The 27,405-nt window shown below is 35.9% G+C and overlaps 1 protein-coding gene across 3 annotated transcripts in view; it reads left to right on the top strand.

Annotated features, from left to right (window-relative positions):
* The window catches only part of DTWD2 (DTW domain containing 2), a 143,233-nt gene extending 116,479 nt beyond the window's left edge, over positions 1-26,754 (top strand). For 2 of the 3 annotated variants that reach the window (XM_073221123.1, XM_073221124.1), the window contains one exon: positions 1,208-26,754. In XM_073221123.1, the coding sequence (XP_073077224.1) occupies positions 1,208-1,378 (171 nt within the window). In that variant the 3' untranslated portion in view covers positions 1,379-26,754. The remainder of the gene's footprint in view (positions 1-1,207) is intronic. The other variant, XR_012124841.1, reaches the window with a different exon arrangement.
* The last annotated feature ends 651 nt before the right edge of the window (positions 26,755-27,405 follow it).

The raw sequence follows: 27,405 nt of genomic DNA, 5'->3' as shown, positions 1-27,405 counted from the left end.
CATGTTTATTGTCCTGTAGTCACAAGCTGGTTATCCCATGTCTATCAGTCGTATTCCAGGCAGGAAGAAAGGGTAAAAGCCTATGCCTGCTAAATCTGTCCCATTTTAAAGAGGATCTCTGAAAACCCCACCCAAGGATTTCCACTTACATCTCATTGGGCTAGACTGTGTCATTAGCTAAGTAATATTAATAGCGAGACACATTGCCACCTTGAATAAAATTTTGGATCTTTCTTTTTAATAAGGGAGAAAAGAATGGATATGGAGAAATAACTTCCCGTGACTGCAATTTATGAGTTCATTGTAAATTAAAGCTATTAAAACCTCTGCTACCACTTATATCATATATATAGGGGAATAAGTTTTCACACAGACATTGTCATGCTTTTTATTTGTTGTTATTTATTTATTTTTTTAACAATCTGCTCTATCAAGTTTTTGCTATTGTTTAAAAGATTTAGATTGGGGTCTTAGACCCAAACAAAGAATCTGACTCAAAATATGTTTAAAATACTGGCATAGTGATTTTGTTTTTATTTTTATTTTTCAATATTTGAAATCGAATCACTTTAGGACATATGCTCCAGTTGTTTTATAATCTCCACCCTTCTCTGTTATTTTGTGGGTACATCCAGGTCACATGTTTAAGTTGTATGGCTGTTCCTGTAGGTGTTTCAAGTCAGATGGTCTGTATATAGGTTAAATATTTCAAATGCATCAAAACCTGGATATCTAACTAGTAAGTGATCCATGGCTAGAGAATTAGTAAACCACTTCCCCATTGCTGCCATCATCTAGTTATTTTCAGCTAATAGATAGTTTGCACCAGTCTGTGATTGAAATCGGAGTAACTAACTTATATTTAAAGGTCCCTTTTAGTCAGCTTGTTACATATTAAATTATTATAGTGACAACAAGTTTTTGTGGTGTTTGATTATATTAATGTATTAAACTAAATTCAGACTTTATCACTATATGGAAAATCAGTGTTTGTATCTTTTTAATGGAATTTCTTCATGGTATATAAGGTGTTAATTTAAAGAAATTTTATTTATTTAGAAATCATAGAACAATTAGCCTGTTGCTTTTCATAGTTACAAGCTAATAATAGTAAAAAAGAAACAATAACCCCAGCTCTGAAGAAAAAAATCTGGTTAGAGTATCATGAATTGTCACAGTTTCTTAGTATTTTTTTTTATCTTAACAGATTTTGCTTCGCCCTCTTCAAGCTTTATGCTCTTTCCAGCTTCAGCATGGTGCTCAAATTCGCCTCAGCAAGGAACACCTTCTGAAAAATGGATTATATCCTAAGCCCATGCCAAAGAACAAACGCAAACTCAGGAAAATGGAACTGTTAATGAACAGCGTTAAAATTTAGTACAATTGTTCTTATGGTGCTAATTATGATGTCTTCAGCTGACATTACTTAGTTAAGTTTTCTTACAATTTAAGTCTGTGGGTTTTGACTATCTCTTTTAAAAGAATGAGAGTTACATACTAAACTTGCCCAGAAGAAGGAGGTAAACCAAAAAGCCATAGGAGCAAACAAAAACAATTTCACTGACCTAGTAAAAAGCAAGATTTTATACTATATTTGTTTTTAAAAATGTGCCTGTAATGCATTTTTTCAAATCCATAATTTGAAATGTCATTAGTTGTTGAGCTGGATAGGAAGTTGCTAGTTTATACAAAGAAGAAAATTGTTGTGCCCAATTGGGACAGTAGTGTTTCCATTAATGTTTATAAATAATTAGGTATGGACCTGTAATAAAGGATACTTACATTGATTTATAGTCTTGTACATAAACTTTATAGTTTGAAATAAACATCGTAAGGAAATAATGATTATCAAGTAGCTTAGATTGAAATTTATCAATTTCATACAATAGTATAAGCATACCTCAGAGATACTGTGAGTTTGTTTCCAGACCATGGCAATAAAGTGAATATAGCATTGAAGTGAGTCAAATGAACTTTTTGGTTCCCTAGTGCATTTAAAAATTTTGTTTACACTGTACTTTATCAAGTGTGCAACAGCATTTTGTCTAAAAAAATTGACATACCTTAATTAAAATAGTTGATTTCCAAACAATGCTAACCATCATCTGAGCTTTCAGTAAGTCATAAAACTGATCACAGATCACTATAACAAATACAATTGAAAAAATTTTAAATGTTGCAGAAATTACCAAAACATAACATAGAGACACAAAGTGAATAAATGCTAAATGCTGTTGGAAAAAGGCACTGATAGACTTGTTTGATGTAGGGTTGCCACAAGCCTTCAATTTGTAAAAAACACAGTGTCTTTGAAACCCAAAAAAGTGAAGCACAATAAAATGCGATATGCCTGTATAACAATAAGGAAACTAAATATTCTTTGGGGACTCAACTTGAACTCAGCTAATGTAATTTGAGTGTTCTTTACATTGCCCTAATTTTTTTATTGAGGTATAATTGACATATAACATTATGTTAGTTTGAGGCAAAGAACATCATGATTTGACATTTGTCAACACTGCAAGATTATCACAGTAAGTCTAGTTAACATGGTGACAACAAAACTTTTTCTCATGATGAGAACTTTTAAGATACCCTTTCTTAGCAACTTTCAAATATGCAATACAGTATTATTAACTATAGTTACCATGTTATACCTTACATCCACATGACTTACTTATTTTATAATTGGAAGTTTGTATCTTTTGACCCCTTCACCATTTGCTCCCCGGCAGTCCCTGCCTCTGGCAGCCACCAATCTGTTCTCTGTGTCTGTGAGCATGTTTTTTCTTAAGATTCCACATATAAATGATATCATATAGTATTTGTCTATCTAGCCTATTTCACTTAGCACAGTGCCCTCAAGATCCAAATATGTTGTCACAAATGTCAGGTTTTATTCTTTTTATGGCTGAGTATATTACCCTGTTTAACACATTTTCTTTATCCATTCATCCACTGATGGACACTCAGGTTTGCTTCCATGTCTTGGCTACTGCAAATAATGCTGCAATGACATGCGGGTGCATTTTTTCAGTTAGTGTTTTTATTTTTCTTTTTGAATAAATACCCAAAAGTGGAATTGCTGGGTCACATGGTAGTTCTGTTTTTAATTTTTTGAGGAACCTTTATGCTATTTTCCATAGTGGGTGCAACAATCTACATTCCCACCAACAGTGCACAAGGATTCCCTTTTCTCCATTTCCTCACCAACACTTGTGATTTCTTGTCTTTTTAATAATAGCCATTATAACAGGAGTGAGATGATATCTCATTGTGGTTTTGATTTGCATTTACCTGATGATTAGTGATGTGGAGCATCTTCTTATGTATATTTGCTGGCTGTCTATATGTTTAGAAAATGTTTATTTAAGATCCTCTGCCATTTTTTATTGAATTATTTGCATTTTTTTCTCTGCTATAGAATTATATGAATACTTTATGTATTTTAGATATTAACCTCCTATCAGATACATGATTCGCAAATGTTATCTCCAGCTTGGTAGGTTGTCTTTTCATTTTATTTATGATTTTCTTTGCTGTGCAGAAGCTTTTTGGTTTGAAGTAGTCCCACTTATTTATTTTTGCTTTTGGTGTCAGATCCAAAGCATCATTGCCAAGACTGTTGTCAAGAAAATTATTGCCAATATTTTATAGCTTTGGGTCTTACGTTCAAGTCTTTAATCCATTTTGAGTTAATTTTTATGTATAGTATAAGGTAGTGATCCAGAGTCATTCTTTACATGTGGCTGTCCAGTTTTCCCAGCACCATTTATTGAAGCGACTGTTATTTCCCCATTGCATATCCTGGCTTCTTTTCATAAATTAATGGAGGATATATGTGTGGGTTTATTTCTAGGCTCTCTATTCTGTTCATTGATCTGTGTGTCTATTTTTATGCCAGCACTGTACTGTTTTAATTGCTATAGCTTTGTAATATAGTTTGAAACCAGGGCACATGATGCCTCCAGTTTTGTTCTTTCTCAAGAATTCTTTGGCTATTCACAGTCTCTTGTGGTTCCATGAGAATATTAGGCTTTTTTTTTTGTATTTCTGTGAAAAATGCCTTTGGAGTTTTGATAGGAATTGGACTGAATCTTTCTATAGATTGTGTAGCAGCCCTGATTTTTAAAGAGGTGCATGTAATTTTGAAGTAATATATATTTTCATTGTTAAGCACTCTGAATAAGTTTAGATTTTTCAGTATTCACTGAACAGGTTTATTAACTGTGATAAACTTGTTATAATGACATTTTCAAATGGAAATAACTGAAGTAGAATATAACACAATTGTAATTTTGAGAACATATTTCTGTAACTAGGGCTATTTAAATCTTTTTTAGTGGGTAAAAACTTTTAATTTGAAAGAATATATTTCCTCTATACCCCCTAGGAAGATACTCACTGAGATTTGTATAGAATGAGAGACATGTATACAATATTTATTTATATCTAATTTTAATCTACTGCAGTTATGTACACATTTTGACAAGAAGAGGGGACTTTGTTTTGCCTCTTTATTATGTCTGGAGTTTCCTGGAGCCAGTCTGAAGTTGTAAGGAAAAACTAAACATATGATTTAAAAGTAAGCTTTAATATATACATATTTATATATGTATGTATATATATGTATACATGTACTTATGTGTATGTATGATACATAAGCATACACTAATGGTTATTTTTGACCATTTTCATACTATTTATTTGTTTACTGTTGACTTGGATTAGACCCTTATTAAAAGCTTTAACACTGGTCATAATTGCAATTCTAATGAATGTTTGGGGAAACTATTTAGAAAATATTTTAAAATATTAAATGGAAGTTAGATTTCATCTTCTATTGTTGCTTTTTTTGGATTTAAAAACAAGTTAGTTCATTTATAATCTAAAACACCTAAAATCAAATTATTATTGAGGTATAAAAAAAGAAATAGTATGTAATAATGTATAATGGTTTCTTAACAAATGGGGTAAAATAATCTTGCAGCGATTGTTTTTATGTTTGAATTAAATTTATTAAATTTCCTTTATCCATTATTATTATTATTTTTTTAGAAAAGTTCCTACATAAGATACCATTTAAATCTTAAAATTGTACTTTAATTTGTGTTGATTTTTTAGAATAATCACACTTTTATCTTTTAAATACAACATTTTAGGGTATTTTTTGAAACACTTATGAAAGCTTAAAATTTAGTGTTTTTGGAAATGCACAGTTTTTAAAGTATCTTCAGTTCTCCAGATTATTTTACTGACCTCTTATTTTGCTTATTTGCATTAATGACCACTTAACAAGATCTTCTCTAGTACACAGTGCTTCGGTAGTAATAGTAACTTATTCTCAGTAAGCAATTTTTAAAACTATTAATATTTTTTTATAATAATTTTTTATATTAATATTTTTTATTTATTAAAAATTCTCAGAGATTGTAGTATTATGTGAGGTTTTTAATTGAAAATTTAATCTGGCTTTTGAAAATTATTACTTACTGTGTTAGTTGGTTTTTAAATCCAGATGCTTTATATTTGCATGATTTGTCTAGACTAGTTCAAGGTTTTGTGGATTTGTAGTTGATGGTAGGCCTTACATGTATACTCTAACTACAGTTTGATGTGGGATAGATTGTTTTTTGATTTATTATTTCAACCATGTAACTTGGGATAGTGTTCCCTTATACACAAGGTGAGTGTCTGTGGCCCATTTGTGTTGGGTTGAAAAGCACTGTGTAATTAATGACATTATTTTGAGAGTTTCTTGTGCACATAAGTGTAAAGGGTTAGGAACTGCAGCATGTAACAAGTCACAGTGATTGGCCACGTTGTATAGCTTGGATTACAAGATCTCTTATGTGAAACGTGAGAGGTATATTAGGATAAATTATGTTCCTTCACTTTTAGGCTCCAAACGCAACTTTCCTTAGCCATGACCATTACAGTGTTAGGGTTTGTCCTGCTAATGGGTTTTAGCCCTGGACAAGTTCACTATGGATTCAATGAGACCAAAAAAAATGACAGTGAAATGTTCTTGGGGTGAAAGGGTTTTTATCCAATTTTATTCCCACAGTGGCAGGTCAGTCACCAGAATCCCGTCCGCCTCAGAACGAGTCTGCATGTAGCAAGCCGGTCCTGGTCTCTGCCTCTGGGCCTCTCTGCCCCCTGCAGCCGTCTCAGTCTCTGTCCTCGGAGCTGCCACCACTCCAGCCTCTACTCTCCTGCAACCATGTCACCCAGAGCACTGGGTGGAGCTCTTTATGTAGAGTCTAACAATGTATCACCCACACCTGCATAGTGAGCAAGTGGACCACTGCCAGGTGAGAATCCTGGCAATAGGAACCTTCACTTTCTCTACAGGGCTTTCCCCAAGATTTTAGGAGAAGGCCCTACACTACCACCATTGTTAGTGAATTATGTAGAAGAGCCCTTCTATATAACTTTTTCATTTTCTTCATTACATTTACATTTATTGCCCTAAATTGACTGTTTAAAAACATGATCGTGGTGTTAGAGCCCTTTCCATCAAATGATCCTATCCACATTTTTGCAAATGGCAAGAATTCATTCTTTTTTGTGGCTCAGTAATATTCCATTGTGTTTGTATATGTGTGTGTGTGTGTGTGTTTACACACACACACACACACATATACACACACACGTACCACATCTTCCTTATCCATTCATGCACACATGGACGCTTAATTTGTTCCCTTATCTTGGCTATTGTAAACAGTGCTGCAGTGAACGTAAGGTTGCATATACTTTTTTGAATTATTGTTTTCATTTTCTATGGATAAATACCCAGAAGTGGAATTGCTAGATCATATGGCAGTTCTAGTTTTAATTTTTTGAGGCACTTTCAAAACATTTTTAAAAGTACATCTGCCTCAGGATTATTTTCATCACAGATGTACTCCTCATTGATTTCACATATTAACAGCATTTACCTATTTCTGTCTTCAAATATGTTATTTACAAGGTGAAACATCTTTTATTACATTTTTTGTTTATATGTAATTTTCTGGAAAACACTAGATATGAAAAAGGCAGTAAGTTACAATATAGTAATCAGATTTTATAAGTGGAATTGTGTATTATTTTGGCCTTATTAAATAGTTCTGTTTCTAAAGTTCTTAATAGAATCAGTGAAAAAAACATTTTAAAATATAAACAAAAAAACCTTGATTTTGAGTCTAAAATGTAAGTTTCCCTTTCCTGGAATATCTACAATTATAAAAAGGAAACCAGTGTTTCAACATATTTTAATGTTTACTTTTTTAGTGACTCTCAAAACTCTTGCAAATTCAAATTCTCTGTGCAATCAATGGTAGATACTTGTACCATGACATATACAGTCCTTTTATATTCTATAAAAGGAAAATATCCATTTAGTGAATATAGATTAATAGAAATAATGAATATCTTTAAGGTTAAGTACATTAAAAATGGACTATTCCTTTATAAAGTCTTTATTCAGTAAATTAAAGTAGGAAAAATGAGTCATGCTATAATTTTTTGATTTTTTGTTCTAATTTCATAACTTAAAATAGTATTGGTCCTCATTTTAGCTTACAGTTTATTAATGTCTTTGCTGATGGGGTATAGAAATAGTTCTTACTTAAACTGAACATTTGTGATTTATAATGTCATATTCAGTAAATTCTTAATATGCTAAACTTAATTTTTACATTAAAAGAAATAATTAAATTACTAATGACTTAATATTTTGGATAATGCTTTACTATTTTTTGATAACAAAGGTTATTTGAGTTGTTTTCAAAATACAATTGCTGTATTTTATTTTCATGGTAATTCTCCATAACATTATTATTGAAGTGTCATAACTATTTAATTTGAAATATATGAATTATTCCTAGTATTTAGCATCAAGAAGGGGAGTGTGTTGGGTAATAAATCTCTCTGTGCATCTACCATTATTTTGGATAATGGACATGATAATGTTAGTAGTGAAACAGGCTTGGGTATCCTTAAAAATACCAGGTTTTGGTATATAGTGAAAGTGTCTTCTAAGTTTTGTTTTTTATGTCTGTTACTGGATAGGTCTTGGTTTATTTAGTGTTCTTACTAACTAGTCCAATAAACTATTTATTTAGTACATATTTTTATTTAGCTTTTACTCTGTGTCGGGCACTTAGTAGTATTTTTAGGTACTAGAGAAAACAGTTATGTGGAAGAGAGAATCCCTGTGTCAGGAAGCTGAAGTCCTGGTGGTTTGACCATAATAAAAATAATTGCAGGTGTTGATAACTGACAGAAGAGGGTCCTGTAGAAGAGTATGATGAAATTTTAGTCGTAGTAGTTGGGAAAGGCCTTGGTGGAGGAGAAGACATTTCAGTTTTAGGCTAAATGATGAGAAGGAAATAGCATATGAGTAGTTCCTCAGGAATTTTTCAGAGAAATAATAGTTTAGAGGATCGAAGGAGAGGAATTGTTTTTATAGAGATATGTTATATTAACAATAGCTATCTGGGTAGATTGGTAGACTTGCCTGAAGAAAAAATATGTGATAATAATTATCTGATCACATTTTATTTTCTGTGAAGAAAGTGGCAGAGTTATCAATTAAGTATGAAAGGGGATATTGATATGTGTTTATGGAGAGAAGACATGAAATAATTATTAGAGAGGGTTTACTGAGGGGAGGGAGCAATGTTGTTTGGCATTGTGGTATGCCCTTTCATAATGAGCATAGATTTGAACTAGATCTGGTTTTGTGATTTGTGTGTGCATGCGTGTGTGTGCATGCTGTATTCACAGTGGTGCACAGTCCCAGTGTGCGTGTGCATGTGCACTACACTCTCCAGTGGTGCACAGTCCTAGTGTGCATGTGAGTGTGTGCTACATTCTTCTGTAGTGGTGCACAGTCTTTGTGTGTGCATGTGCACTACACTCTCCAGTGGTGCACAGTCCTAGTGTGCTTGTGAGTGTGTGCTACATTCTTCTGCAGTGGTGCACAGTCCTAGTGTGTGTGTGAGTGCGTGCTACACCTCCAGTGGTGCCTAGTCCTCCTGTAAGCAGACAGTTAGATTGGAGAGCTGTTAGATGAGCACAGAGAAGGAGAGAGGGTAGGGCAGTTGGGGGTAATGTGTTATAATGCTAGACCATAGAATCTCTAGCTTGGTTAAGGAGGGGAGAAGGACACCTGGACCACAGATAGTGAAAAACTAGTATGGTCATTGTTGGGAGGTGAGTTCAGAGAGTTATTGGAGTGGGTATTCTAGAATAAGTGAGCTGGGAGGTGAGGGTCAGAGAACAGGAAGTTTGAAATTGAGATTTTAAAGGTGTAGAGTTATTACTGGTTAACAATGTAGAGTTATTACTGCTTAACAGTGAGTGACTGAGGATTTGTAGAGGACTAGATGTTTACAGCTAGGTAAAGAATCAAGAGACTGTGGAATTGGGTGGATAACTTTGTGTGGAAGTCCCCAAGAATGGTAAGAGTAGTGGTGGGATGTAGGTGCTGAATGCATGAATGAGTGAGGGGTAGTGACTGGAGGTTAATAGATAATGTCAACTAGGAAGGGAAGGGCTAATAAGGTCTTGATAGTACTTTCAAAGGGGCTAGAGGATTTTAATGAAAAAGGAGGAGAGAGCAAGAGAGTTGGATGGGAAGTGACAGTGGCTGTCAAAACTACCCTACCTCTAGGCTTTGACATATGAAGGATATGAGAGGAAAATACTGGAAAAATAGTGAAGTGATACAGTAATGTGTAAACTGTAACACATAGTCAGGCTATTGATGACTGGCCATGAATTTTAAAAGATACATTGGAAGGATTTGTCCACTGTGTTTGTGTGCCTTCCACACCACCAAGCAGTGGACTCTGTTTTCCCTGGATACTGACCTGATGTCCCACAAATGTAACTCAATTCTGAAACTACCCCCAAGATAGTGTCAGTTCTCATGTAGGGGAACTGTATCCTATTTTCCAGTATCCCATCCAATAGATAAAAGTGTCCTCATTTATATGATAAATTAGACAGTCAACCTAATTATCAGTAAACTCTCCTCTCCTCTGCCTGTTTCCTTCACCGAAAGTGTAGTCAGCTGTCCCCCTTAGCACACTGTTTTCCCTGCAGTCTTCTCAAAGGGAGGCTGCTTTTCCTCTCATACCCCAGAGGGACTCAGTCCTACAAGAGTCCCTTCCCATTCCCCTCCGTCCTCCTCTCCCTACTTCACAGACCATTCTCACGTCCAGGTTGTTACCTGTGCTTCTAATCAACTCGCTGTAGATTGGAAGTTCCAATGGCCCCTCTCCTTAGGCGTTATTAATTTGCTAGAATGGCTCATAGAATTCTGAGAAGCATTTTACTTACTAAATTACCAGTTTATTATAAAAGGATATAATTTAGGAACAGCCAAGTAGAAGAGATGCACAGGACAAGGTGTCTGGGAAGGGGCTTGAGCATCCAGGCTCCCTTTGAGTGCACCATTTTCTCCAAATCTGCATGTGTTCACAAACCCTACCCTTTGGCGTTTTTATGGAGGCCTCATTACATAGGTATGACTGATTAGCTCAATGGCCACTGGCTATTGATCCAGCCTCCAGCCCCTTTCCATTCCCTGCCTGCCTGGCTTATTTTACTTAGCATGATGCCCTCCAGATTCGTCCATGCTGGTGCAGATGGCAGGACGTCCTTCTTTTTAATGGGTAAATAAAATTGTATCACATGTTCTTTATCCATCCATCCACTGAAGGACATTGAGGTTGTTTCCTTAGTTATTGTGAATAATGCTGCAGTAACATGGGGATGCAGGTAAATCTTTGAGAATCCGATTTCAATTCCTTTATATATATATATATATTCAGGAGTGGGATTGCTGGATCATATAGTAGTTTAATTTTTAATTTTTTGAGGTTCTGCCATTTTCCATAATGGCTGTACCATTTACATTCCCACCCACAGTTTATAAGGGTTTCCTTATCTCAATATTCCTGACAACACTTGTTAACTCTTGTCTTTTTCATGATAGCCATCCTAACAGGTGTGAGGTCATATCTCATGTGGTTTTGATTAGCATTTCCCTTTTGATTAGTGATCACAACGGAAGCAAGATCCAACTTCTCACATTTTATAAGAATACTGTAAATATAAAGACAAGGCTAAAAGGATGTAAAAAGATATACCATACAGACCTTGACTTTGTTTATTTTCTAATCCATCTTATTTATTATCCATTCAACAGATATATGTTTGAAATCTAGTGGGTGTCAGACACTGTTTTAAATATAAGAATGTGTGTAAAAAAAAGTCTAGCTATTTGGACTTCCCAATATTTTGGGTTTTACATAGGAAAATGTGATAGGACATTTTCACATAAATGTTGTCCATAAATAGTCTTGTTCTTCAAAGAAAAAAAGCCCACTTGTATAACCTGACTGTCCAGTTAATTCTCTTTATGTAATTGTAAATGCCTATTAGAAAAAGAATACTTTTAATCACAGTGGTAGGCATCACTAATCTTTAGTAAATCCTTTAATCCTGTCTGGATCATTATAAGGAAGGATACAACAAGTTATATTTTGTATATACTTGTTTGATTAAAACATTTGTCTTAACCCTTGTGATCTAGTCATTAATTCCTTAATTTATCACTTTAGAAACCATGTCACATCTACTTCCCTTTTGAATGGGGAATGGAATCTGATTTTTCCTCTTGAGCCCAGGATGTTGCTTTCAACATGTGGTGAATCCCTGTCAGAAGTGAATAAAAGCTTCATTAGATGTTTCTTAAAAAGAAAATTAATTTCCTTTTCTTAACCTGCTTCACTTTATTATCTTCAGAATGTAATTCAGAAAAAGGATTGTAATATATGTTGACAGGCCCTTCCTGCTGAGAGGTTGTTCCAGTTAACTTGTTGATGTCTGCAGGAAAATGCCTTGCCTCCTGCATAATTCAGGTAAGACAGTAGTAAGGGGCTGGACTGACCAGAGCTTTCAGTGAGGAAGTCACACTAGAACCAAATATTCTATGTAAAATGTATGATATTTTTAATGCTCATATTTATTATTTAATAAATCCCACCCTGTAGTATATAGTCTTTGAACCACAAATTCAGTTATCTGACTGGCATTTCTGTATGCCACAATTAGAGCTGTCAAAACAATCCTTTAAAATAGAACCAGAAGAGCTTGAGTGCTTATTATCTGGAGCCGTACCAGCCTTATTCGATGTGAACACAGTTTCCCCAAATGGAGAGGTTAAAAAAATACTTCCAGTTCTAAGTACAATACCATATGTACCTGTACCAAAGGAGGGATATATTTTTCAAGGCTACTGGTGAGATCTTCTTTAATTCTTTGGGTATTTATGAATAAGCAAGCATAGCCAAAAAAAATCCATGAAGAGACATGTAGATAGCCATTTCTGAAATTAACTTATGGACTAAAGAGACCTCAAACATGTCGTTATAAAATGGAAAAGAAAATAGAGTGGTGTTTGAAGAATCCTGAAGTAATTGTTCATTAATGGGTATCATATATCTGACAGAACTGCTTTTAATTTCTTATCTTAGGACTCCATAGAGTAAGTAAGTGAAGTCAGGTAGGAAGTGGCTCATAGATCTCTAATCTCTTCTCATCTAGTGATGGAAATGTGAAATCTGAGTGTCTTAATTCACAAATAAAATTCTTTATTATGCATTGCTGGGCTCCCACCAATTAGTCATGCAAAATTGCAGTATTTTACAAGGTAATAGTTGTTGCAGCAACTTCTTTTTCAACTTATTTGCCCATATATTTGAAAAAATAACCCAGAAAAGTTCTCTTTTTTCACAGAGTAACAGACTGATGTTATTATAAGACAGGCAAGTGACTGTCAGATTAAAAAATTCTGGTAGAAATTCTGTGGAAGCATCTCAAATGTAATGTCATTGGTGGATCTTCCCACTCCTTCTAAGTAGGTAATGAATGAGAAAATCTGTATCATAATATCAAATATTCTGTTCTCAAACTGTCTGACTTGCTCAAAAGTCAGGAAGATCTAAGTGAAACCTTGGTCCCTGCAATCTGTGAGTGTGAAAATGTGCATGCTGCCTTTTGAAGGAAAGGACGAATTTATTGTTTCTGGGTTTTAATACTTGTGGCTTTACCTTTCACTTCCCACTTACTCCCTCTTGACTTTGTATTGTGGCTCTCTCCAGCTGACTGCTGAAGGTGAATCAGCTAATGGTTTACCTCAAACTGGAGGTGGCAGGAGAGAAGAGGGGCATCCAGGTGAGAAGGGGTAATCTAGTGGAGAAAGAAAAGAGTACAAGCCCCTTAAAATGCTGCATCGACAGCCATCATTCTTGAGAATATAAGCCCCTCCCAGGGTCACACAGTTTCCTTTATGAAATATTCATGCTAGAAATTTTTTATAAAATGGTTAAAGTGATTTCTTAAAAAAAATACACCTGTCTATATACCCCAAGGAGCGCTGACCCCATCAGAATAATCGGGTAAAGAGGTTGTACATATATGCCACAGTATTTTAGGAATCTTTCTGGACTTGTATGCAGCAGGCAGATCAAAAAAAAATTTTTTTCATATTCTTAAAGGTAAGAAAATTCTCTCTTGATTGTTGATATATTAGTCAAAAATTTTAGCTCAGAATAAGAAGAAAGTGGAAATCAGTCTTGTTTTACTGTGAAAATAAGTTAAGAAATTAGTTTCTTTTGAATTAAAAGGAAAACCCAAACAGTCCACCAAATCAAGCCTAATTACCCATGTAGCAAGAACTGTTAATGAAGGATTCTGATGATAAAAATAAGTCAACATTTACATTACTTACGATCAGGCTCTTAGAGCTTCAGAGTATTGAGGATTTCTTCTGATTTGTTTAATTACTGATTAATATTTTCTGTAACATTCAATTTTTTTGGCCAAAAAAAAAAAATCAGGTCTTCATTTTTTGCTCCAAGTCTATGACGAAATAATTGCTGACATTTTTCATGTTAATTTTATTTCACAGTTCTTTCATCTAAATTTGGTGACTCAATGATCCAATCTGTTTTAATGAACTGTCTGCCTTTTCAGCATTTTCATGTTGGAAACTTTCATGGATCTCGTAGGTAATTAGCCAACTTACCACTGCTACGTGTAACTGTAGCTAGTTTTTCTTTGTTCTTCCTTAACATAATAACTTCATCTGTATGAGCTTTAACAGGTCAAAATATCTTTCAAGATAATCTTACTATTTTTTGACCAATGTTATAACAAGTCACCTTTACACTCACCTGAAACAGTAGGAATATACAGGAACATTAGCAGGACTACTAACTGACCTTGGCTGATCTCGAAGATGTAGCTGCTAGTTGTAATGTTGCAGCATTCTCTACTTTGATGCGTCTTCTTTTTTATAACAAAAATAACTAACTTCCCAGTGTCAGTCCATGAATCCAATCTGGCTTTCTGTCCCTGGATCCCATTTTGTCACTGATTACTGAGAGTTCTGACCGAGGGGAGTTGCTAATAAATGCATTTGTGGCTAGATTTCTGTCCTGCATAAACTCCCATTTTACCTTGAACTTTAGAGAGCTGGGCTTAACCATATTCAAACTTCAGAGACTCTCCTTTTATCCTTCTCATCTAAAGCTTAGACTTCGCCTTCTCCTAAACTCTCAATTAGGCCCATTTAAGGCCTTGCAAGAGTAGACAACCAGACAGCAAGCCCAGGCCTGTATAACATCCGCTGGAGAAAATCTAAAGGAGAAAACCTCTTGCCAAGGACCCAGTCATTAGTCTAAGGAAGGTGGTCAATGGGACATCATTCTGTGGTACCTCTTAGCTTGATTATGTCACAGACTTACTAAGGAGAATTGCTTTCTGACAGTAGAGCTGGAGAGGCTATGATGAACAAGTTCTTTTACATAGGTAGATATGATAGACGAGTGCCCTAAACTGTACATTGTTTGAGGAAAGAAAAGCAGTTGCTAGCATTTCACATTGAGAATCTTGCTTAAAAATCTAGATTTCTCATTTCTTTCAAAAAATTGGAAGATTTGGCCTCATTGAGCCTATATTCCTTCATAGCACCCCCTTAGCCAGACATTGTTCAGCTCCCACTTCTCCCCAGCCCACCACAGTCATTTTGTCATTTTGTTACCTGCTTGGCTCCTGTCACCTTTTGAGCTGCAACTTTTGCTTAAGAATCCAACTGAGTACTTAGACATAACTCCTTATGGTCAAAGAAAATACTGCAAAAGATGTTTTCATGCTCCCAACAGTATCTTTAGATTGTTTATTGTAGGGATAGCTACTGATATATTGCTGTCACTATGTCTGTCTAATGGTATGAAAATGGAACAGATTAGCAATCATGAGAATATTGTTTCTAATATTAATTTTGGTTATACTGTGGGCATGGAAGTTTGCAAGAAGTATCAGTGTAAGGTTTTGGTGGAAAACAAACATTTCAGTATGTCAATATGAAATGAGTTGCTTGGCTCAAGATCTTTGTTTCTTGGGGCTGAGGCAGGGTTAGTGAAGACATATCCTGCTGCTTCTGTTTGCACTTAAAACACACAATTTTGTTTCCAACTAGAGTTCTTGAGGAAAACTTCATTTTGTAGGAATGATTGCTTTGAAGGAATAGTGTCTGTCTTGAACAGACACCAAGGAATGTGTAGTAACTAACAAACTCTTTAAAAGTTCATTAAAAGTTCTTTTAAAAACTCTAAAAGTTGTATCATAAGGGACAACAGGGAGAAACAGCAGGTTAGTGGAGCTCTACGAAGTGCTGGGTCTAACTGATTCCAGATTCAGAAGCTGCTCACCAGCCATTGCTCTTTACACTTTCCTAGAATGTTTATATCTGGGGTGGGATGGGAAGTAGGAGATGCATGCCAGAGACTAAAGCAAAAGTTATCTTTCTTTTGTTTTCCTATAACTGAAGAGTTTTTAAGTGAAATCTTGATGCTTTATTTTTATTTTTACTCCTAAGTTGATACAAGGTGTTAAAAGCTTATGTTAGAGCTGAGCATCTGAAGAAGTATTCTAATTTGAAAGATGAATGTAGAAGTTTTGAAGTGGCTAGCTTTTCTGTAAAGCATCAAGAGTAGGGTGGGTGTGGAGCAGTAAGGGAGAGAAAGGTTTGGGGGCCAGAGGGGAGAGGGGAAGAGAGAATGCATACATGTGTGCGTTCATGTGTGGTTGTGTGTGTGTGTGTGTGTGTGCGCTCAGGGCATCTGTGAAAGGCAACTGAGTAGAGTTGAAATGCCATAGCCTCCTGCTCTTGTCTACTTTCTACAGATCTGCTCTCCTGGCTGCTGATGACATTTGCTTGTTTGTTGGTTTGAGTCTTTCAAGGAATTTTAAGGTAGAGTAACTGATCAAATCAGTAAGAACCCCTCAAAAGATAGGGCAAATCAGTTTCATTACTTTGGGAAAACTTTACTTGCGTATGAAGTGGCATCTAAGAGGCAAATGGAGCAGGTTGCTAACAGATGGTAGACAGTTCATTTCCAAGGCCATAAGGTTATTTAATAAGAGTCAACTGAAATCTGCAAACACTGCACAGAAGTACCCAATTCCTTTTTATTTTGAACTTCTAACAAACTATCAAGTTACATTACATTTTTGCAATCAATTGCCTTTTCAATTTCATGATGAAATTGAAGATACGCAATTTGAGCTCTTAATATGCAAATTTTATTTATGAAATAGTCTTAAATGATCATATTCCTGCAAAACATCCCCATTTGTAACTTGAAGATATAAAAATATACTGATAAGCCTATTTAGTTAGTCACAAAACAGTCCAAAATGATGGCAACACATTAATGATGAACAATGCATGTCAGTCTAGTCTGTGTATTTTTATACTAAATGTGTGTGTGTGGGAAACTTAATTAGGATGTTTAGAAGCTAATCTTTAATTGAAATAGTTGCCAATGTGTATTTGTGGGTGCTTGAAAGGAAAAAAATGTGAGACAGAAAGTTTTACAGGTGCCAGATCATCAAAGGAAGCCTGAAACCTGAGAAAATAATTACCTAATGTTCTGGTCAAAAGAATGCTTCTGAAACCGTGTAAACTAGCATAGAAATCATCACAGTTATGAACTCACATTCAATTATAGAGACCAATTTCTCTAAACAACCTTCTTAGTGTGATGATATACTCTTATTTTGTGTCCTTTTTGGTCACACAATATAAGTGTTACCAAATGAATGACAAGAAGTATGAATGCTATTTACATGCTAAGATTCTGGTTCAGTGTGATGATAGGTAGTGATGTAGAGAAATTATAAATTTAAGCATATTATAGGATGCCCAGAAGCTTGACTTAGATAACCTAAAAATTCATGTAGTTAAGATCATTTTAAATCCCTCTGAAAGCCTGATTCTTGAAGGGAGTCTCCATGTTAGAAGCAAAGAAGACTTTGAAGAAATCACTCTGTGTACTTCACCTTTCCCACCTGGAATTTTTATTTGTGTGAGTCAGATTAATATAATCATCAGAGAAAGTTCTGAAAGAATGCGGTAAGACCGTAGGGAACCAGAGGAAGTCATAAATCATTCTCTTTAATAGAATGTGTGGGAGGGAGGAAGCACCAATTTTGCTCAGCTTGCTTTGTTGGTAATAGGACTTTTATGGTTGGTTTATGTCAATCTGCAGGTCTTTTCTGGTTTGTGGAGTTTTGTCTCCCCATGTAGTCCTCTTGCAGTTACTACTCATTCAGTGGTTGTAGAATGTTCTATGTAGCAGGGGTCAGCCCACTACTGCTTGAGGGGCAAATCGGGCCTCCTACTTGTTTTTGTAAGGCTCTGGAATTAAAGAAGGTTTTTACATTTTAAATGGTTGAAAAAAATCAAAAGAAGAAGAATATTTAGTAACATTTCAAAATTGTATAAAATCCAAATTTTAGTATCCACAGCTACATTTTTATTGGAACATAGCTACGTTCATTTACACATTATTCTTATTTCATGTATATAATATCTTCTCTTAGAGCTCTAATTGTAGTTTTCATTTCTTGTTTGCTTCTCTTTTTATGTTTTAGACCTGTGCTCTATTTCTTCTGAGTTCCTTTTTTTCCTCTGTTAGTTTCAATCTCTGTCTGTCATGTCAAGAGACCTCCTCAAACTTCTGGTGGCCCTTGGCTCTTTGTTCCTACTGAGGAATGATAGGCTATAATGATTAATAATGTTTCTGTGTGTAAAACTGAGGACTGTCTTTTGGTTCTTAATGATAGGGTAACAAGGCCATAAGCAGGTTTTTTATTCTGGATTAGCCAGATAGTCTAGCTATTCTTTTGGTATCCCTTGCCTCTGAGAAAAGGAAATCCCCGTGGATGGAATAAACTTGACTTCTCATATCTGGTAGCTGAGTAAAGGAAGGGAGCTGGTGGTCTCATCTTTATGTAGAATTTAACTTCGTCCTTCTCAGTACAACTGACTCACTTGCCATATGAAATCTTCTAGAAAGTAAACTTACTGTTCCTGCCAGAATGTAGCAGTTGGATGAGGTGTTAGCTACATAGAGTGAAGATAGGGTCTTCCAACCGTCCTCATGTTCCAACCAAGCCTTTTACATGGTGCTTCTAGTTTCTAAGTCCTTTTGGAAATCTTGAGTTGTGAATTGATCTCTCTAGACACTCTACTTCTTTCAACCCCTTACCCCCACCCCCCGTTACTTACAATTTCAGTTTGTCATCTCTAAATCTTTTACTATCATTTTTGAGGGGTTGGGAAGAGGGTAGTGATAAATGTGTGTGCATAATCAGCTATGTTTAATGGGTGATATAGAATTCTTTATTTTTCTAAATGATCTTACTAAAAATTCATATTGATATATGTCTTAACCAATATGATGGTAAAGAAACACATGTGTATAATTAATAAATATGCATATATCTGAAGATGTGCTAGAAATATCTGATGGAGGTATTGGGTAAGACTTCTCATTTTATAGATACATAGTTAAATTTTCCAAAAATATTTGTATATAAAGATACAAGTTGAACTGAGACTTCCTTAAATCAGAAATACCAAAAATTTTATAAGAGCAAAGCATAACAAGTTGAGTTATATAGCTTTGTATACACACAAAAGCAAATGTACTAGATAATTACATGCATTTCCAGAAGGTGTCATTGAGTGAAAATTTCAAGAATCATATTTAGGCTCAATTTATGTGAGATTTTTCTTATAATGAGAACTATTCAAAAATGCAATATGCCACTTTGAGAGTTTATTTTTACTTTAATTATCTTCTTTTTTCTCTTTCATTATGCACATTTATGTCCAATCTCCAGAGATACAGGAATGAGGTTTCTCTTTTGAATGATTTATTAGGCTAGAAAAGTTTCAATTTCCCACCTAAGTGTAATACTGTATGATTTAAAATCAGATCTAAAGTGATAAGATGCCATGCTAGAGATAATTTTGAAAAATCAAAACAATTCAAAGTAATAGTTACATGCATAATGTATTTTGTGGTTATGACTTCATCTTTACTGTTTATTTCTGAAGGTTTATCTCACTGGCATGGTGGATAGGAGGTGCTTTGCAGTAGGGCAGACACAGGGCTCCTTGATACATTCAAAGCAAGGGCTTGTCTTGGTGGGAAAGACATCCATCCATTTCACTGGGTTATCTTTTCATGTGAAGCAAAGGTAATTAGATATCTGGGTTTAGTAGTATAGTATTAAGTCTAATCTTGAGGACACCTAAAGTTTATGTAATGCCCAGGCATTGGTCAATTATACCAGGAAAAAAGCAAGTCGATTTTATGAGTCTACATTGAGTCAGACGTTTGATTATCCTGAAAAAAAGGGGTCTGGCTCCTTTCACCAAAGCTTTTCTTCTGCAATCGACTAACTGCTGACTCTTATTCTATTGACCTCACTAATTTTGTTGCACGGTCCGTCATACCTTATCTGGAGTGAGAGGGAGACTTCTCTGTAAATATCAACAATGGATGAGGTTAAGGAGGGCTCCATCTGTTCTGGGGCCAGTGTTCATAGTATGTGTCTGGAGCTTGCTGGCTAGCACATTTCCTAAGGCCAAATGACAAGTTATAACTCTCTTTTTTACATATACAACAAATTCTGGATAGCCAACAGCAGTATAGATATTTATAAATTAAAATTTGATTTTGTCTTCTTTTAATTTGTACATTCTTACTAATGTAGAATCCTGCCTTTATGTGGAAATGGCATTTAGAGATGCAATTAATTACTCTTGCCAGCTAAAGATTAGCTGATGCTGTTTCATTTTACATCACATCTGTTTCTTCACATCGAAAAATTCAGTGGCTTGTTTAAAACAACAACTTAGGACCTAATCCTTTAATTAGTATAAACAATTAATACTCTCGAAGTCTAATAATGCCGGTATCATGTTATTTGTCGGATGTCATTTGGATCTCCATAGCCAATCTCCAAATTGTCTAAAATTTGTTTGTTGGGTTAAGTCACATATATTTCTGTAATAATTTTAAGGAAAATTTCTAAAATCTAGCCAAATGATATTATAAGTTAGAAGTTTGACATGGAGTAAGAAATTCACTGGAATGAACCTCTTACTGAATGAGCTATGGAAAGTGGGGTATGAACCAGTCCGGCTGGATCTTTCTCCCCAGCTTGATAACTTATCACCTAAGGTCAAACTGAAACCTGACATTTATAAACCATGATGCATTTTTAACCAAGTAAGTTGGACATTCTGGAAAGGCAGGATAGTGTAGGCTTCAGAGCACAGACTCTCTTCTATTTGGACTTTCCCAGTCAGAATATCTATAAAATGGAGATACTAAGAATTTTTTTTGAGTCTGAAGAACTCCACCTTTTGCTTCTGTCTGAACATCTCCCTGTGCTCATACTGGATAAATTCATGATCCGGGATTTGAACATCCTGTTTTCTCATCCGGGCACCATCATTATTTCCTCTATTAGAATATTTTTCTTTGCCTGCCTGGTCATTTTCCAAGGCCAGTTCGTGTATTTCTTCACTGTGAAATCTCAATAACCCAAGTAGAGAGCTCCTTCCCTTGTGCCACCACCTATCAAATTACAGTCCTCGTCACTCTATGTAGTTTTTATCGACACACGAGTTTCTCCTTGAGGCTGTGTGCTCTAAATGCTCAGCAGGGTTGAGTGAATGCTATTTCTTATGCCTAGAATGTATTAGATCAGTTGTCAGTTGCTGTGTAACAAAATCCCTGGATTTATGGATGAAAGCAACACTGGTTTGTTTGCACAGTTTTTCTGTTGGTCTCCCTTGAGCTCACTCATGTGGCTGCAGTTGGCTGGCAGTTGACTGTGGTTAGAGGCTCTAAGAAGGCCCGACTCATGTGTCTGGTGCCTCAGTTGGAATAGTTGGGATGATTGACCCTGTCTCTCTTTGTGATTCTTCTTCTGGGATTTTTCACATAATTGCCAGTAAGTCCTAAGAGATAGGTGCTTATAAAGGCTCCATGGTGTCACATTTGCTGATATTCCTTTGGCCAAAGCCGGTCATGTGTCCAGGCTCAGCGTCAGTGTGGTAAAGGACTATTCAAGGGCCTGGATGCCAGGACCCAAGGTTCATCAGGGGCCACTAAAGTACAAATAGTATGTGTACTTCCTTTGATTGTCTAACTGTTAAAGAATGTTTGTTCAAAACTCCTTCTGATCTTTTTCTCCTCTAAAAAGCCTTCCATGTCCTCCCCAGATCCTTTCTTATGTGTTTCTATTGCACATGGGATAGTCTTCAACTGTCACTTCTGGGAGCAGCATGAGGTGCTCATCCAGAATTCGGAGAATGTATTTATTTACACTTCACTTGTTCCAAAGACCAATTTAAGCCACCCACTTGGAAATAGGTGATGTAGGTCATCTTGGAAACTTTAACTGAGTAAGATTTAATACATATTATCTCCCAGATCAAATCAATCCTTACTGAAGACCTTAATATATTCAAAAGAAATACATTGTTTTTCAAATTTCAGTTTTGAAAAGATAAGTGCAAAAAGCCCAATACTCTGTACTGGTGAGGGTTCAGGGAGAAGGGCACTCTTGTGTGCTGTGAGACGGAATTGTAATTGTTCTGTGAAAAAGTTTGGCAGTCTGTATTAAGACCTTAAAAGGTTCATACTGAGTCAAGTCCAATATAATTCCACTTCTAGAAAATCATTCTAGGGGAATAATCAGAGATGATTTTGTGCAAAGATGTTTACTGATGCATTATTTATGCAGAGAAAAGGGAAAAAAATCCAAATTGAGAAATGAAAAAAATCATAGAACAGTTATGTCATGGAATATTATGCAACTAATAAGAAGTAGTTTATAAGAAGAAATTGTTATGACTTGGGAAACTGCTCACAATGTGAAAGGTAAGTGATTCAAAGGTGTATGGAAAATTAACTCAGTTCTGTAAAATCCTGTGTGTGTCTATTCAGTCATCAACAGGTGTATTACAAATACTCTGGCTGGCCCTGGGGCTCAGTTGGAAAGATGGAAGACATGTTGACTTCCCTCAGTGTTACAGGTAGGTGGGGGAAACAGATGCTGAACAGTGCTGATGCTGATGGGTTAATAGCCAGATTTATCGTGGGAAAGGAGCCAGAAGGAAACGGAGCAAGCAAGCAAGAGAACTTGTTGGTTTGAAAAGACTGAGTGAGTTTTTAAGGATGTAAATATTGTTGGGTGGGAGGAAACTGTAGGTATAAGACATTGCAAGAATAAATCAAATGAGGTAAAAGGGTTTGTGAGAATTTTTGCTGAATACATTCCTTCTTTGTCATTTTCTTTTTTGCAAAAGTCTGTTGTGAATGTTTAGGTTAATTTTCAGTTATTTTTGATGTTGAACTGAAATATCTTTGGGTGTAACACAATGCTGACAGGAAAGCCCCCAGCTTTTCATGAGATACATAACATGTATGTATATTTATATATGACATACATAAATGCATCTATCTCTCCCTCTGTACGAATGTTGTAAAGACTGGGGAGAAAATGTATTCCAAAATCTAGAAGGTGATTACAGGTAATTTTAATTTTGTTCTTAATTTGCACTCAGAAAAATAAGAAATGAACATACATTAAAATTATATATATATTAAAACTTAAAAAAAAATAAGTTGATAAGGAAGTCAGTTGGTTAGCAGGGAAGGCACGCCATTGCCTTGACCAGGAGTAGTGTGACTGTTGTCTTAACTATTCAGGTATCCTTGGCAGGCCTCACTAGTTTGGGGATGGATTCCTCATGCTGACATAATTTTGACTGTACTCATCTTAACATTATTACGAGTACAACCAAGAGTGAGAATGTGTAGTTAGATCTGTTTTCAGAAATGGAATCAGCTGGCTGTGTCATCTCAAGTCTTCAGTCCATAATCCTCAAGACAATGCATGTTTCATTGTAAACTAGTTAATTAGAATTAGAATTACAGGTTAATTAAGCATTAATGTTGGTAAACACCATTAATATCATTTAATATCCCAGAGACAAATTCATGCTCACTGTGCTGGCAAAATCAGGTTTCTTAGCTTTCCAGGGAGCAGACCAGGCCATTTACTCAGAAATTTGCCGAGGTAAGGCCATCCTGAGGAGCTTCTTGGCAGTTGGCCATTTGACCTTGTTAACATTTGTACCTGAATATATGTCCATTTTCCATGCTACATTATTTTCTTAAGCTTTATAGAAACTTGTATTTTTTCCTGTTTTCTTTTCCAGAAGGAGAAACCTTTGAAGGTGGATTTTCCTTTTTCGTTCTGTGTGTTAGCAGCTAACCCTGTTTGGCATAAAGTATGCATTTAATTAATTTTTACTGAATGAAAACATATACATTAATTGAGGTTAATTACCAGACATATATGACATATATACAAAGTAAATATAGATAGATTTTGGAACATCCACTCATTTGGATTATTTATACCTTACTTTACATACATTAGGCTAATGACCAAATAACTCATTGTAAATTATTATTCTCTTTTTTTTTCATCCCCTGTATAATTCTCAGTGAGAGTGCTGCCATATTTTTGGAGGTGGGTGATATTTAAGGATGTGGTAAGCCATAAGTGCCACCACTGGTAGTCCTGACAAAGCATCACGTGTGAGAAATGACAGGACTGGGTGGATGTAGTCGAGTGGCGCGAAGGTAAGAGGTCAGTCTGTCTGGCTAAAGCTTAAGTCTGTTCCAACAACATTTTCTTTTGTTGTTTTAAAAGCCTACCCTTCCATAAAGAGAATCTGTAGAATGAATGCATCGAGGGCTTAAGAATGAGAAGAGCTTTGGCATTTTCTCTCCTTTTCCATAAAAGGAAACAGGGGAGAAAGGTAAATACCTGTGACCTCCTTTCAATAGGCCTCCGCAGAAGTCATCTGGAACAAAATGAGACCTGCAGTGAAGGGTCCTCCTGGAGGCCCCTCAGGTTTCCCCTCATCCGATGGGATGTCTTTTCTGTGTTCAGAACTCTTTTGTGTTCTCTGGAGGAAAACCCCTAATAAGCTTAGATACAAACAATGGGCTCCACACGTGTCGTGCAAATTTCTCAAATTTCATTTGGGCAAAACTGCTGACTGGCATTTCCTCAGCCCCAGCTGCTCTCCATACCTCTGGGGAATGTGGGCAGAGTGGCGAGGTCAGCCCCACAACGAGGAGGCTTTCTTGGTTTCAATAGGCACTTTATGCCCATTCAAAAAGAAGTACTTTGAAGGCTTTCTCCATCTCAGGGCATGTGAGCACTGCTGTGCAGAGAGAGAGCTGGCCTGGGCGAAGCCAAGAGGAATTAGGTTAACCTTGCCAGTGGGTCACAGGACTGGCTCTGAGGTGAATGTGGGGAGCATGTGTTTGAAGCTGACAACCTAATGTGCAAATTAGAGTAACCTCTCGCACTAGACTCACATGGGTGAATGCAGGACATTGCGTGAAATACGTTTGACTCTTTTACTCAAAGGCAGGTTTTTAAATTTTGATTTTCAAAAATTTTTATTGCTTGTTTTGGATTGGAGCCCTATTCACTTTTAAAACGATTTATAGATATTTTATATAGAACTTAGTGTTATACAGGCCAAGTGCAGTAACCATTTTGGGGAATAATCCTTAAGAATAATTTATGAATCGTTGACATTTCAAACCCATTGCTTTCGGTCATTGCAATGATCAGAGAAAGGTTTTATTCTAGCAGGAATGTTTCATAGGAGGTTTCAGTGGAGAAAAGTTAAGGAAATTTAAAGAAAAAAATTAAGGAAAATTTTAGTGAGAAAAAAATTTAAGGAAAATTCAGTGATAAGAATATTCCTGATTTTGGGGTTATGAGGAGGCAAGGAGAAATATTCTAATGTGTTTTATATCACAGCTGCAAAAACTGGGAGTCATGTGTTCAGGCAGAATTCAGAATTCCTAAGGTTTAGCATAAGGGGAAAGCATGATCTAGAAATACAAGTGAAAAGTATGAACTGCTGCACATTTATATTGTCTCTGTAAATATTCATTTCCACAGACTAGCATCTCATTTAATCTGGATTCATTACAGCCAGTGATTTAAGTGGTTATGAAACACAGATGGGCTTAAGCAAAAGGGGAATTTATTGGCTGTCAAGAGTGAAAGGCGCAAGTCGGGCTGTGTGACGAGGGGCCCCGATGTTGCCAGGACTCCGTCTTTCCCCATCTCTCGTCTCTGCTCCCTCTGATTGTCCCCCCAGGGTCAGGAGCACTGCTGCAGTTCCTTTTGCCTCGTAGCTTCACTACCCTCTGCCTCTTTTCCTGTTGACCCTATATAGCTTCAGGGACTCTGAACTGATTTTGATTACATGCTCACCTCTGAAACTTGACTGTGAGGTGGGGAAAAGTATGTCCTGGTTGACTCAGGCCTGGGTTACTGACTTCCCAGGGGTTCTGTGGAGCCCTGAACTATCCAGTGAATTGAAGGAAAACAAGGGCAAGTTCTCAAGTGAAAATCAAGGGCACAAGAAGGTATGATGGATGCTGGACAGGTAACAATAAATGTCTACCACATGTACCGAAATTTGTTTTACTTAAAAACATATATTTTTCTTGATATTTGTAATAGTTTATTAAAGTAAAAAATAATATTGTGTAAAAGCCCTACATGGTTCAATAAAATTTATTGTTCTTAGTACTTGATAGATACTCAGATTTCTATGCTCACTTCTGGGAGGCCAGTCATACATAGTTCATTGCACAAAGGCTTTTTGAAAAATGGTAATTGAGGTTGAGTGGACTAAATAGGAAATGTCTCCTGTCTCCTCCCCATCTCAGTCCTAGGAATTCCAAGGAAAGTCTCACAAATGGCACTCCATGAGCTCATGTGTTTTTTGATGGGGACCCACTGGGTGAGGTGGCATGAGCTGTTTTTGGACGGATAGTAGATTACTCTTACGGGAGTAATACTGCAGAAGCATGCCACAGTCAGGGTCAGATCTAGGCGGGTCTGTTGGAATAAGACCCTTACTCATGGACCTGGCCACCTGATTTAGTTAGAAGCTTCCACACAATCTCACCCCCACTTCTTGACTTTAGAAGTAAGGTTACTTGGCAGGTAGGTCAGCTTGGTGATTCTGTAATCCATTCTCTCTGGAATCTTTCTTTTTATATTATGTTATTTCTACAATGAATTCTCTGTCTTGCTCAGTGTTTGTTGAGAGATACTTGAATCCCATTCACATCTGAAATTATGTGACATGTTAACCCCGTCCACATTTTTTCCTCCTAGAACAGTACCTTACCAATGATCACTTGCCTTTCATCTGTCCAAAACTTGAAAACTCCGTGTTGCTTAATCTTTATTAACACTGTTATGCCTAGGGATGCATTTAGGATATTAAACAACTTCAATTACTAGAAGGACATGAATATAGGATGCAGATCATAAAAATTGTGATGCTCAATGTATTTCTAAAATCATCTAATCCCATTTTATCTTTTCTTAACTTTTCTTAACTTTGCCTTAATTGTGAACTTTAACATTCTAATGTCCTCAAGATTTTGAGACAAATAAGGCTCTTTGCCTTTGTGTAAATGACCCCAGGTTGTTTGTTAAGCTTTCTAAGTTGCATGGTTATTTCTCTATTTCTGATAACTGTTACTTCTCAGAACTAACAGTTTAACTGCTTTTAGGAGACTCTTGGGGTTTTCTCTTATTTTCTGTTTCTAAGATAAGGAGGACTGAAATGGCTTGCACGTAATTCAAATTCAAGTGTTTAACACACTCTGACTTCAAAGCATTTACTTGGCCTTCCTGGGTGTCTTCCCTCTCCCTCTCTGTGTTCTACTTATCTGCTGGGTTCTGGGTGTGAGAAAAAAAGCAAGGAGAGATTGGGTCTTTGTATTTTGCAAGCGGCCAATGTCTAATTTTTAGTCTGAAGGACTTCAGATACAACAGTCTAATCATAGTGACATCATGCTTTATGAATGAACAAATGGTTTTCTTTCAACTATTCTATTAATAATA

The sequence above is a fragment of the Manis javanica genome, chromosome 14 (genome assembly GCF_040802235.1).
Source record: "Manis javanica isolate MJ-LG chromosome 14, MJ_LKY, whole genome shotgun sequence".
Lineage (NCBI taxonomy): Eukaryota > Metazoa > Chordata > Mammalia > Pholidota > Manidae > Manis > Manis javanica.
Note: the sequence above shows the minus strand (reverse complement) of the source record. Positions and strands in the feature narration are given on the sequence as shown.